The 19,381-nt window shown below is 38.6% G+C and overlaps 2 protein-coding genes across 3 annotated transcripts; one reads left to right on the top strand and one right to left on the bottom strand.

Moving 5' to 3' along the window:
• The first annotated feature begins 7,337 nt into the window (after positions 1 to 7,337).
• On the top strand, positions 7,338 to 11,615 carry LOC133875000 (transcription factor ICE1-like). The gene is made up of 4 exons (XM_062312966.1): positions 7,338 to 8,688; positions 9,981 to 10,205; positions 10,420 to 10,590; positions 11,323 to 11,615. Exons 1-4 carry the CDS (start codon positions 7,570 to 7,572, stop codon positions 11,404 to 11,406), a joined length of 1,599 nt encoding a protein of 532 aa, XP_062168950.1. The 5' UTR covers positions 7,338 to 7,569; the 3' UTR covers positions 11,407 to 11,615.
• Positions 11,616 to 13,362: 1,747 nt separating this feature from the next.
• Positions 13,363 to 18,919, bottom strand: LOC133874999 (auxin response factor 2A). 2 transcript variants are annotated; one of them, XM_062312965.1, is made up of 15 exons: positions 18,316 to 18,919; positions 18,105 to 18,217; positions 17,697 to 17,792; positions 17,503 to 17,559; positions 17,254 to 17,409; positions 17,087 to 17,171; positions 16,671 to 16,761; positions 16,421 to 16,585; positions 16,046 to 16,165; positions 15,875 to 15,950; positions 15,625 to 15,796; positions 14,566 to 15,515; positions 14,296 to 14,486; positions 13,995 to 14,189; positions 13,363 to 13,733 (listed from the first exon to the last, which is right to left on the bottom strand). In XM_062312965.1, the coding sequence occupies exons 1-14, from the start codon at positions 18,449 to 18,451 to the stop codon at positions 14,039 to 14,041; spliced, it is 2,559 nt and encodes an 852-aa protein (XP_062168949.1). In that variant the 5' UTR covers positions 18,452 to 18,919; the 3' UTR covers positions 13,363 to 13,733; positions 13,995 to 14,038. The 2 variants fall into 2 exon arrangements, with proteins under 2 accessions (XP_062168949.1, XP_062168948.1); XM_062312964.1 differs by having other exon boundaries at positions 14,007 to 14,189; positions 18,316 to 18,918.
• Positions 18,920 to 19,381: the final 462 nt, after the last annotated feature.

Genomic DNA, 19,381 nt, shown 5'->3' with positions numbered 1-19,381 from the left:
GCATCCATGCACCGTCTCCTACCGAAGAATCTTCGTGATACTACTACTCTCACGGCGTTTCACCTTAACTAAATCACGGATGCCTTTGAGGCGTGCGATCCAAATACTAGTGAACGGTGAAAGAAATGATTTCCAAGTTGTGAAGAAATGATACCTGTAGCGTTCCCCACAAGCCTAATCTGTAAGTCAAGGCTGATTTGGGTCCCCATCGTGTCCCTAGATATTTTTTGTTGGTGACTATCTTGCCCTTACCTTGTACGCCTTGATGGCTTGATTCGTGGCCATGTACTAATGCATGGAGTTGGAGTTGGAGTTGGAGTTGGAAAATATCAAAATAGCGGTTGGTGCATTGGAATGTATAAGGTACACGTCTCTGTAGCACAGCCGTATACGAGACCGGTTTCTGAGATTTTTCTCTTTCTTTTTTCTTTGTCTATTACGGTCACTTTTCCGTCAAAGAGGAATAATTGTTACACTTATACTGTATAACTCTTGTACTCACACCAAAAACAAGGAAGTGGGGCTCAGTGTGTGGGTCTCGCTTCCTTATATCTGGTGTGAATGCACAAGTTATACAGGTGAAGTGTAACGATCATTTTCTTAATTTTTATCTTTATATCCCATCATAATACTTTTGTTGAATTCAGAACAAATAAATAAATAAATACCAAAACACTACTTCAATGGATAATAATCATTGATGCCCTAGGTTTTTTTGTTCACTTCTTTTTAAACAGAAAACAGGCCATTTACCAACAAAAAGGATTATGGAAGAGATCATCAACCTTGTAGAGTTGGAGTTTGTAGGGCCCCTCAATTTTGGCAAAAATCAATGAAGACAATATTGTGCGCAGGTTGGCAACCTTGAATTTGGCCTGGTTGTCATCGTAGCCACCCTGTTTTAATTTCTCTCCATTATATATTTATATTCCTAGGTTTCCATTCTTTTCTTTTTTCTTTTTCTTTTTTTTTCCAAGATTTTTGTTTCCCCCATTGACCTTTAATTAATTATAGCCAGAAAGACATTGATAGAAGATGTAAGCTGGGCCTGACCATGGGTCAAAATTTTGGAGGCCCACGACTATTTTCTCGTCTCAAGTCAAGTGGACAGCTGTTTTGAATCATGTACGTTGGTGGAGGAGTGGTGAAAGTTAATTAGGAAAAAGGAGCAAGAAATATAGAAAAGATTAGCTTTGCGTGTAGTCGATCTATAGCAGTCGCCGGTCAGTACTGATTAGAAAGTAATGGAATAAGCTGTTGACGCCGAAGACATACATACATCTAAAGAATCAATTAAGGAAAAGAAAGACGCATGTTTAAGTCGATCAAAGAAGTCAAGCAACGCATGTCAGAGTTTACTACACAAGTTTCCAAAATTCCGTTTGTGTTGTTCTTCCCTTTATATCCAGGCCAAATCGCAAGATGCTCAACAGCTCAAGCCCCCCAATTAATAAGCCTTGGGCTCGAGGCTTTGGGCCCAATTGACACCTTAAGGCCTATTTACTAGAAATGCCAAAAAGCTTTTCTCTTTACAAATGCTCTACTAACCCGAGTATCGGAGGCTTTTGTTAATTAGCTCTTAGCAAGCACCATTCTGATAGCTGTTTTCTTGTCTTGCAATTGGCCCGTCGTCAAGTCTTGCCGTGGGAAAACCCGCCTTCTGCTACACTTATATAAATATCGAAAAATGATTTCTACCGTCTCCCAGCACCCCTTGAGATTAAATTTTTTTTTTTTAATTAAAAAGTTGTCTCTGATATCATATCATAGACAACTTTTTTGATTAAAATCAAATATTTTACTTAAAAAAGGCCTGTTGGGAGACGGTAGACCGTTCCCTCCATATCAGGCCTTGTAGATATCATGCTGTTAATTATCTCTGCAGGCTTGGCTGATGTCTCTGCTTCCAGACTTCAAAGTGATAGTAGTAGCTTTTCTTGTCTCTTCGATCTCTTGCTTCTTGCTTATTGTGTATTTGTTTGATTTCTTTTCCTTTCTTCTCTGCTACAAAATAGCTTGAAGTAGCTCAATCCCAACAATTTCAACTTTCGAATGAATGCTGTCGCTGTCATTATTGCTATCCTTTTATTCCTTCTATGCAGCAGCAAAAGTGACTAAAAGAATTCGGGTGCATCGATCCTGACCATTGGACATTGAAATGGTTGGCATGCATGGCTAGCTGTAGCTCAAGGCAGGATGTTCGTAATTCAATTGTGTTTCCACAAAATTTAAGGGTAAAAAAAAGTTGTTATAGGAATATTCCACACACATATTTTAGATATATAGGATTTGGAAGGACGATAAGATGGGTTCAAGTTCAATATCTTCAACTCTTTAAGTGATAAATCGCCAATCTTGTTGTTCATATGATTCAGAATGAATGGCTCTAAATTGATAATCACTCAGTCCAGCTTACCTAGGTCATTCCTCTTTTAAACCAGAGCTATATCAAATAACTTACAATCATCATCATTTCAAAAATGTCGTATATCTTTGAAAAATAAGAGTATATATTGAATCACATTGAAATTTGTACAGGAATGGCTTATATATAGAGGCTATAGCTTGCAATTTTTTACATGACTTATGAACCCGACACGAAATTTGTGAGTTAAGATTGAAGGGTCTAACCCGTTTAATTAAATGAGTAGTTTTATGATTGATCTATATATATAGTTGTTATGTATGTTTGAGACATAACCTAACGGTTATGTTTGATAAAGGGTGTCAATGACCATGTTTGCTAAAGAATATAGAAAAGCGGCGGCTAAGGTTGCTAAAGAAGAAAGAAGAGGAAGGAAGAGAAGTATATTAATCACGAAGGAAGAGGCGTGGAAGAGTCTGGAACTTGCGGGATAGCTAGTGTAGAGATAATGCAAGACAGTCGTAGACAATGGCTGACTAATAATCCGTTTGGGTGTTGAATCCGAATATTATTATAATTTACTGTGAGAATTACGAGGTTTGATTTTGTGAGATAAAATTTGAAATAATTTGAAAAAGTTGAATAAAATATGATTTATTTTTGAAAAAAGTAGAATATTATTCAACTTTTTATTCGAACCAAGCACACCATAATAACACTGTGTTTTGGGAGGAACATGTGTGGACTAGAATTCATGGGTTGTTAGTTAGAATATGTTGAGTACAACAATAGACAAGCTAATTCTTTGCTTTTCTATGCTTGTCAAAATGAGAAGGCAAATATGAGAGGAGGGAGCTCAAAATGAGAAGTCTAATCTGGAAGCTACTCCTTTCTCCTCTCCCTTTCTCTTTCTACTTCTCGCTCTTACCCTCTTCTTTTTATTCTGGTTTTTTTGTTTGTTTGTAGGTGTTCTCTGACCAGATTAGCAATTTTGGCATCTCCGATATGCATTCGTCCATCTACTTCCATGTTATGCTATTCATCTTTCTCCCTGGCCGCTATTACTGTTTGTTGGTTGTGTTTTTACTTTGAATAAGAGTTTTCTTCTATTTAGATCTGTCTTCGTGGGCGATCTATGGGATGGAGGTTAGTCGGGTGTGAGGGGTTATCTCTCACAACCTAGATAGTCCGGTGTAAGGAGTTATCTCTCACGTCCAGTTTAAATAAAATTTTCTAGGATTTTCGGTTACCCTTGTTTTATATCTAGTCTGCTCAGAGCAGATCTACTCTTTAACTATTTTTGTACATAGGTTAGTGGAAGATAAAAGTTATAGATAGCTTTTTATTGTAAGAATTTTGTTCGTATTTATGATTATGTAACCTCATAGTATATGGCTATGATTTTGCATAACTTTATGCTTTGTGATGTAAAAGTTTTGTGTTCATGATCTTTGATTAATGAAATACTCAGATCTTTAATTCAAAAAACAAAAAGTTTAGAATCTATTGAATTGGTTTGGGAACATGCGTGGGCCTTAAATGGTGGTTTGTTCCTTAAATGGTGGTTTGTTAGTTAGAATCTGCTGAGTAGGTTTGGGCTTTATATAGCATTTAGGAAGTATGTTATGGGTATGAAATGACTTGAAGCTTGTTTGTATTTTTCTTTAGAGAATTAGGGATTCTCAAATATCCTCTTATGTTACTTATTTGCAATTCAATGATCAATATACAATCATTCATACAGTTTCTTCTCTTATATTCATAAATACATATGTGTTCATTAGAATTACAGTAGAGGAATATAGTAAGTTCCTTACAATAGTCTTATATACACATATTTTGACAATTAAAACTTGAATCCAATACACGATATTTAGAGCTGACAATTTTTGACACGATCTGTGAACGAAACACAAAATTAGCATATTAAGATTGAATGATACGTTTGATCCGTTTATTTAAATATGTCGAGTTATGATTTACGTATATAATTTTATACTCATGCATTGACATAACTCGAACATAAATTAGAGCCAACTAACCTAACTATATAAGGGTTAAGCTATAATAGTTTTTTTTTTTAAAAAAAAAAAAAAGGTACAATACTCTGCATGAGCGTATATAAACTAGCTAACACTATAAATATTCACAAGATGAAGGTCATGCTTATAACTTGTGGCCCTTGTTTTTGGATAATTCCAACCAGATGTGGAATCAACTTGCTTTATCACATCATAACAAGAGTACGTAGTACCACAATTTCATTAGGTAGCCAGGAAACAGTCATTTTCGCAAAGTGTCTGTAAAATTAGTTAGCATATATAAATATATATTCAATAGTACTGTTGCGTGGGGTAGCCCTTAAGCTCACGAGGCTAGACAAGAAATATTAAAGACAGCTTCCCTTCCAAAGCAGCCGAACTGCATCTCATTTAAGGATTCTTGTCACACCCCTCTTCGCTCCAGATCATTCTTTATAGTTAACATTTACTGCACTTAAAGGTGCATGGTACAGATTTCCACTTGTAATATTAATTAATGTGTAATATTATTATAGATTTCCAAACGGTGAGTGACAATATTTTTCCAAAGCAACGTACAGATTCAAATGTTACCGAGTGCAAAATGATGAACTTGAGTAAGGAGATGGGATGGGAAGTAACTGTCGAACAAAAGGAAAAAGGAGATCGAGGGGGCAGATAAAGAAAAGAAAGAGGGTAAGGTTTTGATTGGGTAGTAGGTGCGGTGAAGAGAAAGGCATCACGAGAAACTTGGGAGCCCCTCTAAAGCCAGCCAGCTCGATCTAAATGTTATTCCCAGGGCTGGCAGAGCTGCTTGTTCAATGCAGTCTCTCTCTTGAGCCTTGACTAATGAAAATCAAGTTGCACCAAGTACCCTTCACCTTTAACAATGTCTCAATCTTGTTAGGTTCTTGACACTGTCACTAATCTCCATCTCCAAGAGCTTTATTATGAATTACTGTATACTTCTTTTTTTTTTTTTTTTTTCAAAAATCGAAAATTTTAAAAGTTGCCTTCATGCACTAAACATAACAACAGCAAGAGTCAATTTCTTCCATTACTATATTATGCAGCTCGATCATTGTGACAATTCATATATGAAACATGAAAGCATATATGCATCCATATATATATAGTTATTGCAATGGAACCAGCAGCTGCCTCTATTACAATTTGTGATTGTATCCCATATGCTTAAACCCTAGCGACATGCAGTTGAAGTTTTTGGAATAAGTGATGGATATATTAACATGGTTTGAGAGCATATATATATGTCCTCAAAACTTCAGTTAAATATGGTAAGTACTGAGCCTTCAAACTTCGAACCAAAACGAGCGCTAATTAACCTTCAAGTCAGATTGAGAAAATTCCGAAATATCCTGAATTGGCCCCCAAGCCCAACAGAATGTAGCTTTGGGTTGAAGCTAGCTCTTAAGATGGAAATTAATTAAGCTCTTTGTTCCTAGCTAGCTCGTTTAACATGTGATTCTAGTTCTACTCACAAGGCATGCACCAGCAAAAAATGCTCATTATATTGTTTCAAATGAGCAAATGCAGAAAATGAGATTTATCATGTTGTGAAGAGGATAGGTGCTACTTGGGACCACAGCTTAAATACTCTTATGGTACGTACAGCACATTTTTGGCTTTTACTGAAATACAATCATGAAGATGCATGGGGTTATCAACATCTAAAGTCTACTGCTCAGAAGAAGAAGAGGAAAATTACTACTAATTAGCTAGGGATGGAGCCTGGAGGCTTCTGCATGGGTGAAAGCCAAATAAGAGAAAATAGTTAAAATCATATATATATATATATATAGATCTTCAGGATATATAGTCACATGGTGTGTTAAATAAAAGGGAAAAATCATTGTTATCATTTATTTGGCCGGATTCCAAAATGAACATGGCATCATTTGGGTTGTAAAAGAAAATGTTTATCGTCTGTTATTTCAAATATGTAAAGATAGATTTGCCTTTTGTCAACAGTACCCAATTAACCTCCAACAAAACCGATCCAATATTGAAATATATATATAGGTTGTAGTCTCAAAGATTCAAAATAGAGCCAAACAAATTATAAGAGAGTTACTTGGATGTAAATGCACATTGTGAATTGTAATCGAAGCCAAAGAGGCCGGAGAAGGGAATATAATTAGGCCGACATAATTAATTTGTGTACTTGAAAAACCTTAAGAGAGTTTATTGATCTGTCTTTTGTTTTGTTTTGTTCTTAACACAAAAATACTAACAAATAATTCAAAATATTCTTAAAAACATTAAAATAATTATTATCTTTATATCATGTCAGAATATATTGTCGAACAAAAAATAAAAATACATTTCATAACATATTGACTAAAAAAGCCAAAGCTTAATTCTTTGAGAAAAACAGTTAAAAGATAATATATATATATATCCGGGAGTGTAAGAAGTACTGCGCGCACCATGAATATTGCACCGATTTACAATAAGCTTGTAGAATTGAAAAAGTAACTTAAAACTTAATGTGGTAAGCATAAATAACAAATAATTTTCTGGTCCGAACTTTCATTTGAAATTAATTACGATGGAGAGTACTGGTTGGATCACTCTTAAAATTTTATATTTATATATTTTATATTTTTAGATGGAACATATGTCCTATTATTATTTGTTCAATGCGAGAGAGTTAGTTATTTGCCATTTATGATTTTAAGTCTCCTTTTAAATCTTAAGAAACTCATTGCAAATCGGTACATTTATAAGGACCGATTTTGCTTTTGAAAATATAAATTATTAAATAAAATAAAGATAATATCTTTAAGTTGTTTGTGTATGTTCCACGTGTGGCAATACAGAGTTAGAAGCACCAATTTAAAATGAAACAAGGGGTGGAAATTGAATACCCATAACATGATATGCTTATCCTAAACAATAACCATCAGATATGCATACAAGCAAGTATGGAAAAGCAGTGATTAGTGTAACGTTCGAGGGTAGCGTGTCGCGAACACACAGCCAGCCGGCCGGCCTTGTCTGAAAATCAAATCATTTGTACAAAAAGGCAAAGTCCTTTTCTTTTTCCAACGTAACCCATTTCTCTGCTTTAACTCCCATCCCCACCACCTCATTTTCCTTCAGTCTCCCGAGAAAAATCCCAAGCAAAGAAAAACCGCTGAAACTTTTGAAACAGCCAAGATGCTGTCCAGAGCAAACGGCATCCTGTGGATGGACGATAGAGAGGACCAAGACTCTGCTTCCTGGGCTAGAACCAACAATGATACGAACACCAACAACAATTGTGGTGTGGTGGAGAACAACAAGGACGAGATGGGTTCGCTCTCCACCTTCAAATCCATGCTGGAAATCGAAGACGAGTGGTATAGTATGGCCAATAATACCATCCAAAACCACACTGATATCAGAGACTTAACTTTCTCTCCCAACCTGGCTGACCAGCCAGAAAGCCTTTTGCTGAACCCAGTCGACTCGTCCTCTTCTTGCTCTCCATCGTCCACTGTTTTCACCAACCTGGACCCGTCTCAGGTACACTTCTTTTTGCCTCCCAAACCCACCTTGTCTTCGCTCATCAACGGCCTCCCTAGCAACCCTTTAGAGCACGGATTCGACTTGGGGTGCGACGTGGGGTTTCTTGAAGCCCAAGCTTCCAATGCTTCCTCTTTGCTGAACAGAGGAGGTGGGGTTTTGAGCAACTTCACTGATTTGAGCTCGAATTCTCATATGAACACTCCAAATTTATGCTTGGATCCCCAATTCCCCACGACCCGTCTGCTCAATATGCCCGAAACTGGTCCCGGGTTTGTGGGGTTTAAGGGTTTCGATGAGGGCTCTGGGAATGCTCTGTTCATGAACAGGTCTAAGCTTCTGAGACCCCTCGAATCTTTCCCTTCAATTGGCGCGCAGCCCACTCTTTTTCAAAAGAGAGCGGCTCTGAGGAAAAATTTGGCGATTACGAATGCGGTTGAAGGGGACAAGGGGAAGAGGGAAATGGGGGAAGAGAATGAGAGGAAGAGGAAATTGAGCAGTGGGGATGACGTGGAAGATGTAAGCTTTGATGGGTCGGGTTTGAATTACGATTCGGATGATTTTACGGAGAACGATAAGGCGGAGGCGAGTGCCAAGAACAATGGTGGAAATAGCTCCAATGCGATTAGTAATGTTACCGGTGGTGGAGGAGAGCAGAAGGGTAAGAAGAAGGGGCTGCCTGCTAAAAATTTGATGGCTGAGAGGCGCCGCCGGAAGAAGCTCAATGATAGGCTCTACATGCTGAGGTCCGTGGTTCCGAAGATTAGCAAAGTAAGAATTTTGTTTTGTTTTTTTTTTTTTGTTTTATTTTTGCAGTGTCTTCTCGTGAATTCGGGTATAATAAATTAATTTGTTTATGCTTTAGGTGCGCAGATTCATCCATCAATTTCTCTTTGTTTGAATGTAAAGTTAGCTTCTTTTTTGAGTGTTTGAGTAAGAAGCATCTTTTACAAGGCTCATAGAATTTGAATATAAGGTTGGCATTAATTTTTCTCACATGGACTCTGGTAGCGCTGCGTTCTTTTATATTTCTGTCACAATAATTTGTTGGACCACTGCCTTGAAATAAATTATTCTGTCATGTAACGCGTCTGTTGAAAGTGATAGAGAACAATCAAAATCTTGTGTTATTCAACAAAATTTTATTCATTTGATGAAGAGCGAATGCCAAATAGAGCTCTCTTGTCTCCCCTTCGGTGATCATTTCCTGTCCATTTCCTCTATCTTCCCTCTTCTTTGTACTCCCTCCAATCTGTTCAAATTATGTTCTCTGATCTAAATATTGTCATGGAATTTGTATACTGAGGTTCTTGATATCCCATGTTATTTTAGAGTTGGGGTTTGTAATTTGAAGTCTGAATTTGTTGGTTTCCTCTCCAAGGAGATAAATTTTGACCATTTATGGGTTTCTTTTAGGATGCCATTTTGAAAATGAATCTGATGAGAGAGAGAGAGAGAGTACACCCAATTTTAGAAAATAAATGTTAAATCACCACTTGTTCTAAAAGCTTAAGCTCATAGGTAGGGATAAATTTAATTATTTAATCAACACAATAAATAATGAAAAATGAACCCAAAGCTTCTGGATTTGAAAAGTCTCCGTCATCCATTCCATAAATTTGATGGAGCATAATGGCAAACTCAAATCTTTTGGTCAATTATACTGGTTGGTTCCTAGAATAGTTAGCAATTGTTAGTTAAAATAAGATAAATGATAGACTTGGATGAATATTTAAAATTTCCCGTACCTTTTCAAGTGGACTACTGGAATGAACCTAGCTTCCAGTATTGTTAAGATCTTAATCATAAAAAAATCTTGCAGTTAGGATGGACTTGTCTTAGGTTTCTATGCTAAGTAGACTTCCTTAAGATTCATTTGGATTGAAAGGCTTAATGGCATAGCTTCGTGAAGTGCTTAATCAAAAGTTGAGCCAACTTAAGTGAAAGATGGACCACACGGCTGTTCATAAGATCAACATAATAGATGTTTTTTGAGCTTTTTATTATTTGTGGTGCTTCATGAAGATAATATGATTTGATGTATGTTGTACTTGTGTTTACAGATGGATAGGGCTTCAATCCTTGGGGATGCCATTGAGTACTTGAAGGAACTTCTGCAGAGGATCAATGACCTCCATAACGAATTGGAATCAACCCCTCCTGGCTCTTCATTGACGCCTACTACAAGCTTCCACCCTTTGACGCCCACTCCACCTACACTACCCAGCCGTATCAAGGATGAGCTTTGCCCCAGCTCATTGCCCAGCCCAAATGGCCAATCTGCAAGGGTAAAAGCCTCTCTTTGTGATTGCAAATTTATTACTTTCTTATTTGTCCCTACTCCTAATGGGGAATATATGGTTCACGCATTCTTTTCTTCTGCTTTATGGATTTTATTTTTTTGGTAGTAATGCAGATGGGATGAGTTCATTGAGATACTTATCTATTATGGCTCATATAAGAACTTTCAGTGATACAGTTCTAGTTCTTCTGTATACACAGGTGGAAGTTAGGGTGCGAGAGGGAAGAGCTGTAAACATCCACATGTTTTGTGGCCGCAGACCTGGTCTCTTGCTGTCCACCATGAGGGCTCTGGATAATCTTGGGCTAGACATCCAACAAGCTGTCATAAGCTGTTTCAATGGTTTTGCTATGGATATATTTCGAGCTGAGGTAGAACCCCTTTCTGTCATAAATTCTTTAGCTAGCATTTAAAATCAGGATTCATAAAATGTTAAAAGGCAGCCCCACTTCCTGGTCTCGTTTTAGATTAGTCATATTCATCCAAATAAATTGAATTCAATGCCTTCCATCCAACTGGTAGTCTGACTCTTGCATGTCTCCATTAGGCCCACCTTAATTAAATGTGCACAAGGTGAGATGCTGGTATATTTTTAGCTTCTCTAGGAACATGCTAGTAATTTAGAATTATGGCTCGAATGGGATTCTCTCCATGGGAGCCATTTCATGTAAGGATTTAATATTGTTATATCTAATGATGTAAATAATGCCACATGATAAGTATGTTGGCACGCCATTCAAAAAATTTAAATGATGTGGCATCATTTATACTGTTATATGCCACAATACTAGATCGTGACTATGAAATGGCTCGTCTCCATTTTAAGTCTTGTAGTGCCTTAAGAAATATGTTAAAGGTGACAATTCATGTTCACGTGTCAGATTCAAGTTGTGTCGAAGGATAGGTATGAGATTATATAGGTCAATTATGACCCGATTTATTTAATTAAACATGTTTGACTTCTTAACCCTAACCCGCTAATTTTTTGTTAACAGTCATGTCAAAAATTATCCCATCCTTGCTATATTCTTTAGTAAAAATGACTTAAAAATTGTTGCTTTATAAGCACAGATGATAATGCTCATCTTTCACTTTATTTTCAGCAATGCAAGGAAGGGCAGGACGTCCATCCAGAGCAAATTAGAGCTGTACTTTTGGACTCAGCTGGCCTCCATGGGGTGATGTAGGTCGCAAATTACAGAAGTTCAGTTGTTTCTCTAAGACTGCAAATGTAATTTGTATTTCATTGCCCATAGTTTAATTAACTCCTACCTGTATTGGGGGCTAACTAGTAGATTAGCCTGTATCAGCAGGAAAGTTGGCCTTCAATTGCACCTTCATTGACTGAAAATCTGTAGCCACCCTTTCTCATCATTGAAATAATGCCCCTTTTTTATCCCCTTGTTTACTTAAAACACCAGCTGACATTTGGGAATCGGACCAATCGGTTCATATGCATGTTAATGGGCTCAAGAACAATAACAGTGCTGTGAAAATCTGCAAGCTGAAAGCGCGATTTTAGATAAAATTGTGAGAAGTGTCTTGTTTGAGAATGTGTTTTAAAAAAATGTCGGTTTGAAAATGTGTTTTCAAATTGTAGGTAATAGGAGCATTTTTTAAAACGCTTTTCGCCAAGTTAATGAGGTCCAGCTTGATCATTAAAAGCATCTGTTAGAGGTGGTTCTCTGTCTTAAGCCCGACGGTATAGGAGTTGAATCATCCTCTCTTGCTTGGTGGTTGTCTACCGACTACCATCGTTCACATTATTCTTCACAAAACTTCCGATGTATATTAGAAATGTTTACACACACTTAGAAATAATATTACATTAAAAGTAATAATAACAACATTTAGTGATTAGTATTATTAATATTGTAATATTGTACACCCAAACCAATAGACTTAAAACTTGGGGTAATGCGTAACATGTTATATCGGATGTCTCACTTAAAAATTTCAAACTTCATTGTCTTTTCAAATGTTGTTTCAACCGGCAAGTGGATATACTCTCCATATTGTTAGTCGAGGGTTTAAATCCTTTGATTTACCTAATCGGCTAATCCTAATGTATGGGAGCGGAACAACTCAAGTCAAGTGCTTAGAGTTTACAAGTGTGTTAATGTTACCACAGTATAATCCAATGATTAGCTCTTAGTAAGTTGTTACCCTTCTTTGTTATGGGCCTGAACAGGACTCCTTCAATATAAAACTGGATTGCAACAGTAACCTACAGGGTACTGTGAGGACCCAAAACAAAAAAGAAAGGCAATTGATCCCAAATTATTAGCCCCCCTTTTCATTTAGGCTCCACCATTAGCATTTTTTGTTAACTTAAGAGACAGAAAATACATCGTGTGACCCACATGTAATGTAAAATGTCTATTATACCCTCAACAAGATGTGTTAAATGCCAATATACCTTAAATTATTTTTATAAAATCCCTGGCTCTGGTCGTGACCCACAGCTTCCATATATGGAGACCCACAGTTTGGCCGAGGGTCCCTATGTGGAAGGGGCTAGTAGTTTTGGGAGTAAATTGCAAGTTTTTAAAGTTTAGTGGAGACATTGGGATTTAGGTATAAATTTGAGGAGGATAAAATTATAAATGTAGTTTTGGTAAAAATATATTTCACAAACACAATGAAGCTCCCATTTACCAAATAGATAGAGACTAATGAAAAAGGTAGGGGTTTCCCATTCACGTTGAGGATAAAGGAGTGGGAAATGTGTGCCCCAGGTTTAAATATACATGACCCACATCTAGTTAAACACTGGTTGTGGGATTAAGCCAAATGAGGCGGTCGATGGGTAACCAACCTTTGTAAGTGGGCACAGATTCCCTGGAGAATGTGACTCCCACGAACTGTCCCTGCAGTCCACATGCAAAGGACACAAGCACCTATCTAGAGACTAGAGGTGCTTCCAAAAGTGGCAGAAGTGGGGCGACTCTTCCCATCACCATCATACATAACCATCAATGCACTCATTATCATTTGTATATAGTACAATTTGAAAACATAAAATTTTTTCACAATCTGTTTAAAAACATTGATTGCATGTCAAATGCACTCTAAAATCAAAGGATACTCGACAGAAACGCACCCAGTAAATATAGTGCTCACAGTAATTGAAGATCAAAAACTTTAGAAAGCAACAGAATGAAAGCATTAGATAAAAGTCATCCGGCGCTGTATGTTCTTACTTCTTACTACTTACAGTAAAAGCTGGGGAGGCAGGGGTAATACAACTAACTATATACATGGTGGGGTGGTCTGAAATTGCAAGGTATACATATTTATGTATATATAACAACTGGACACCATAAAATACTAACCCCGCAACATGTTCAAAATTGGATACATATCTTTATATATTTATATATCATATGTGCCTTCTACTTCTGATTTCTGAGACAAAGGAGCGAGCTATCTAAAAAGTGGGTGAGACGCACATCCATCTCAATTAGTTCATATTTCCCAACTGGAATGGCTGTACAGCACTCTCCTCCAAAGCCTGCACCAAAAAATTGACAATGGAAGAACAAAGAACATATTATCTACCACCGCAAATCGGCAGAATAATCAGAAGCTTTGAAGTGACAGAAGTAATCACAATAAAATCTAATTGGACAGAAAATCGAGGCAAAAAGCGTGACCAAGGTCATTAAAGCATCCTTTTTTTTTTTCTGTGACACAAACATATTTCATTTTGGGACAAAGACGGCCTTGAGCACATCTATTTATTACCAAAGATATTAGCAAATTGAGCACGCACCAGGAACATTACCTAGAACCTCTGAGAGCCAGGCCTAACATTTTTCAAAGCGGCTGAGATTTCACTTCTTTTGCATCCCCGTCTTCAGCAACCAATTGATTCTCCCCACCCTTTGAATTTAAGGTCATTGGGTTCATCTTCTGGACCTCCTCTTTGGTGTAGATGAAAATCTTGCGAACCATGCCACAAAATTCCCTGATATAGACATAAGAAGCCACTAGTTATTTAAGACCTTAGTAAAGAAGAATGGCTTGATAGCATTCAGGAAGTCATATTTACAACAATAAAGAGAAGTCCTTACTGCCAGGGATCATCCCCAACGAGCATCATATCACCCTCATCATCCGTATATACAATCAGCCAATTCTTTTGGGGAGCCATCAATTCACCACCGAATTCAAACAACTGGTCTAATTCAGCAATCAGTTCTTCATAATTGTTAAACTTAGTTAGGTCCACTGATCGACCAAGTGCAATTCCCTGCTTGTGAACCTGAAATCAACAGGATTTGGTTGAACAAATAAGCCGAACTGATAGTTACAGATTGGGTTTTGGGTTGGGCGGGGATTACCTTGGTACAACTCCTAGTTGAACCGCCTAGTGCTTTGCCTTGCACCTCTCTTGAATGTTGCTCAAATGTTTGTACCGACTTCTGCTTCTCATTAAGAGGAAGTGGATTATCTGCCGATTTTGAGCCCCGTGACAGTTCTGACTTTTGATCAGATTCAATAGTATGAGCCTGGTGTGTATTATTAAGTATATGACCCACTGCCTCACTCATCATACTCCTACGTGATGCTACTGGTTCTGGTGTAACGGGATTACTGATGAGGGGTATGCCAAAGAGCTTGTAGTTCCCATCTTTGGGTTTCACAGATTCACATTGTTGTACAAACATGGGTTTTGGCATTAGCTCTCTTGAATGAGCAGGATTCTCAAAATGACATGGGGCTGGGGGAGGCATCAACCAGTTTCCTTGTGGGTGCTCCGCTCTTTGAGAATGAAGAATGGGATACTCTGTAATGCTACCATATCTAGTATTGCCTTGCGCTTGATAAGCTACATCACTACCTTGCACAGGACCCTTCAGATTAGAGTCCGACAATTTAAGCGAGAGACCAGAGGGCATTAAGGACCATGGGCTAGTAAGCAAGTTAAACTTGCCTTCCTGATCAAGTGTTTGTTTTCTTGTAACATTAACAGCTGCTGTAGCTTGATCAACAAATGATGCACGGGTACCATGCGAGGCATCAGCGTTAACCCCAAAGCCTGAAAGCAAATCCGTGTAAGTTGGCTCATGCCTCCCTGAGGACATCCAGTTCTCTGACCCAAATCTTCTTGATGTAGACACCACATCAATCTTTTCATCATCTAGTGATTGTGGCCATACAACAGACTTTTCAGCAGTGTCAGACTCATTGCTCTCTGCAAAATTGCCTCTCAAGGTCGAGAATTCTTGACCTTGCAAGACCCTTGAAAACCCACTTGTTGGTGAATGGTCTAGGGTCACTTTCGATGAACCTAATCAAAATGCAAGAGTTAAAATATATATATATAAACCTCGTATAACCCCCATAAAACTGCAAATGAAAAAGTAACTATTAGTTTCACATTGCAGATAAGATTGTACCTTCCCTGGTAAGAACAGAGGAGTCGGGAGATGAGGGCACCATGTTTGATCGCGGCCTCTTTGGCCTGGACATTGGAAGGGGATTTAGTGCAGCAGGAGCAAGTGCAGGCTCTATTTTCCAAGGCGACACTTTTTCTGGACGAGGTATAGTACTTGTTTCGTCCCATCTCACCTAGAAGAACATGGAAGAGTTCATTTTACCGTACTAAATGGCAGTAATACACACTACCATTAAAGACTTAAATACTACCTTGAGGCATCTCCATTTGGAATTTTTCCATCTGTTGGAGTCAGCATCTTCAACTCCAACTATGGTACCAGTAAACCTGTAAAATAAAAATTATAGGTCAGAAAACTTCATTCAGTCCCTAAACAGAGTAGAAATAGTGAAAAAAAGAAAGAAAAGAAGGACCGGCCATACCTTTGTTCAGGAGCTTCTTCACCTTCAAATTTCATTTTAAACCTCATTCCTATGGAGTATTTATTCTTCATAGACTCCATAAACTGGTCGTAGGGAACAATAAACTCAGCAGGGCTTGTCCTGTCAGAAACATTAATAAAAGCACTTCAATAAAAGATATCCAGAATTAGAAAGTTAGAACACAAGCAAGTAGGGTCAAATTTACCAAAAAAAAAAAAGTAGGGTCAAATTTAAAATCATTCCCAATTTTATGCATAATTAACTACAGCAGTAAATTTCATTCATTGCACCAATTCTGAAATGAAATAATAAGCTGTACAACATTAGAATAGGTAACCAACTTTCATGGCAAAGTGGACATAATTTAAACCACACCTGGGCTTGTAGTAAACAGTGAACATGGTTTTGGTCAAGATGGCATGCCACGCTGTGGCAAGGACACCAAGATGCATGCTGTGACTGGATATGACTGATGATGGAACATTACCCTGCTGTCTCATAGCACGTCTAACACCAACACGAAGCTCCCCATTCTCACCCCTAGAGGTAAAATATTAGTCCATTGTTAGACACAAGCAAAACAAGTGAAAAACTGGAATCTCATTTGCAAGAAGAAACAACAAACCTCAGAAATATAAATGCATCCCCAGCAACAAGCCTTTTGGAGCTAACAAACACACTCCAACCACTTTGAAGTAAGTGCCTTCGCGGTTGACCTGCCAGTCCGATTTCTCAAGTAAATCAATCAAGAAAGAGCTAGAGTACACAGTTAAGGACTTGTTACAATTTTATTTTTTTAATTAGTTAAGGGCTTGTTACATATACACCAAAGACAAACTAAATGATAACAACTTTTAAGTATGGTGTGAAAGATGTTCAAAGTTCAATCGCTACATCCAAAACCTTCCAAGCCCCCCTCGCCACAAGTAACGGTGCCACAGTGGTAATGGCAATGGGTACCCTAGGCAAGGTGGGAGTCCACAAATATTTATGAGTGGTAGATTACACTACATCATATGAAGCTAGAAATATAATTCTTACCACGGAAGATATGGCGGAATCGCCACTCATTTCCATGCAAGTCTTTGGCGACCAACTCCTGGGTCGGGGGCTGCCTTGACATGTCCTGTCCAAAAACAAGTACGATATAGTTTCGGCATATAAACTAATAACATAATAAGAATTATCAACAGATAATAAAGCCCAACCAATGGCGGGAGACATTCGTCCGCATGCCGTCTCAACACCGAAAATCCGCCATGAGTGCTCGTATCAGAGGCCGTCAGTGTCTTACAGAACGAGTGCACATGAAATCTTGGCATTGGAGGTGGTGGAGGTTCCTTCTCCACTGCATTCTCATCTTGCTGGCATAAAGAAAAAATCACATGTTAGAATGTCAAGACCATTTCACTTGCTCCCAAATCAATTTAAAGTTGAACCCACACCAACAAACTTACGTTTGCCTCGGGAATCAAGGTTACTTGTGCAAAGACCTCATCAGTGTCTGCTTCAGCCTGCAATTCGTTACCAAAAATAAAAGGAGACAAACAGTTAGCAAAGAAAAACTGCTTAGTACCAAAAACCCTCTAAGGCAGGTCCATAAAAGTGCAAAAGCAAATCAAACTTAAAACCCTAATGAGACAATCGCTACCTTCAGTTGCACATTAATGACCCGGCACAGGATCTTAGAAGGAAGATCGTACAAAGGCATCTGCTGGTCCGCCAATTGATTAGTAGACGCCTCCACCTAATTCAGGACACGCAAAAAGCCATCGATTATTACCACCTTCGAACAAAACCCAGAAACGGAAACACTAAAAACCATCAAAACCCCTTCAAATCACACCCATTTTCAGAAGGTACACAATTCTCAGCTGTCTCAACCGAAATTCAGCAGACCCTTCGTATAAATAGATAAATAAATAAAATTATGAAAGAAAAAAAACCCAAAGGGAAATACACTACACAGGAGAATGAAAATAATTTAACAAATAATTACTAGTACTCTGAATTAATTCCAGCTATCCCCAAAAATAGTAGCTCAGAGCTCGAAACTAACCTGCTCGATATGGCCCTGAGGAAAATAGAAGACACGCTCGTTTTCACGAGGTACGGTTACCAGTGGACCAGCACAAGCGTGCCAGAGCTCCTTGTAAAGCGCCGTCTCCGCATCTACAAAAACACACACACCAAAAGCATAGTCTGAGAAATCAAAACCAGATCATTACCGGTTAGGCCGAAATCTCAAACTTCTTTCGCCGGAATTTTACCTTTGCTGCTGCCGGAAAATGTGGAATGACCTTTGCTCCCTTCCGTGCTGTTTCTAACGTCGCTGTGGTCGCTATGACCTGAATTTCCTTTCACCGAAACCTCTGAAGACGCCATTTCCCTGTGCTCCCTCAGCATAGATCTCTCATCTGAAGAATTCTCAGCTCTCGCAGAATCGAAAATCTAATCACTAGAACCCCAATTCCTCAATCAACGCACAGATTCTTCGGTTCCACCATATCTCTCTGCTTTCTACTCGCTCCACATAAACACACCAAACCAACGCTTTTCTACACCAAGCACCACAAGTTCTTTCAATCACACCAATCTCTTTAAGCTTCCTAGCTCTGTCAACTCAATCAAAACCCTAGCTTCAAACCACAAAGCCAAGTTCTCTCAATTCACAACCAATTCTTTCGATTCAACCGTCAGTCTCTCCCTCTCTTTCTCAACTATCTTCCTGTCTCCCTAGCCAACACTCTCTTCAGCTACGAATCGCTTGCATGCGCCACATCCATCCCCTCTCTCTCTCTCTCTCTCTCTCTCTCTGTGTCTGAGCCAGAGGGACTTAACCAGAGTGGTCAAAACTGCTTGCAATGATTTTCAACCCGCGGTCAATTTCTAACCAGTCTCCGCGACCGGCATTCACCGGTGGATCGACCGGGTACAGCCGGTGGAAAAAGCGACCCACGATATGGGGCTAAATGAATAAAGGCGGCTCGGACAGTGGAAACGACGTTATGACGTGTCGGATAGTGGTTGGTTGTGGCAGGTAACGGCGTCTGTCCCAGGCGTTAGTGGGAACCAAGTTTGTTCTGTTTTTATGGGGAAATGGCTTTGTCGTGCTCTGAACGGGCAGGGTTGGATGCATGTGAGGAGTAGGGCCGTAGTGGAAGGGGGGGTGCGTAGTTAACACCCCCCCCCCCCCCCCTCAATCCCCAACAACTTTTCAGACATCAGACATGGCGCACGTTAACCATGGTTACTTCTGTAATTTTCTTTTGTTTTCTTACTTGTACAAAATGTGTTTTCTGTGGAACAGTGTTTGTCTCCCATTAACGTGTTTTT

Source organism: Alnus glutinosa, chromosome 8 (assembly GCF_958979055.1).
Source record: "Alnus glutinosa chromosome 8, dhAlnGlut1.1, whole genome shotgun sequence".
In the NCBI taxonomy this organism is placed as follows: domain Eukaryota; kingdom Viridiplantae; phylum Streptophyta; class Magnoliopsida; order Fagales; family Betulaceae; genus Alnus; species Alnus glutinosa.
The sequence above is the reverse complement of the archived record's forward strand: the minus strand, read 5'-3'. Positions and strand labels throughout refer to the sequence as shown.

Bases quoted from the DNA above. Each gene is read 5' to 3' on its own strand.
- LOC133875000 (XM_062312966.1), top strand. From the start codon at position 7,570: ATGCTGTCCAGAGCAAACGGCATCCTGTGGATGGACGATAGAGAGGAC. The intron at 10,206-10,419 runs GTAAAAGCCTCT...CTGTATACACAG, and splicing joins CAAATGGCCAATCTGCAAGG to GTGGAAGTTAGGGTGCGAGA. The intron at 10,591-11,322 runs GTAGAACCCCTT...CTTTATTTTCAG, and splicing joins TGGATATATTTCGAGCTGAG to CAATGCAAGGAAGGGCAGGA.
- LOC133874999 (XM_062312965.1), bottom strand. From the start codon at position 18,451: ATGCTGAGGGAGCACAGGGAAATGGCGTCTTCAGAGGTTTCGGTGAAA. The intron at 16,166-16,420 runs GTGTGGTTTAAA...TGTTTCTGACAG, and splicing joins ACTGTTTACTACAAGCCCAG to GACAAGCCCTGCTGAGTTTA. The intron at 14,487-14,565 runs GTAATCCCCGCC...TGTTGATTTCAG, and splicing joins CAACTAGGAGTTGTACCAAG to GTTCACAAGCAGGGAATTGC.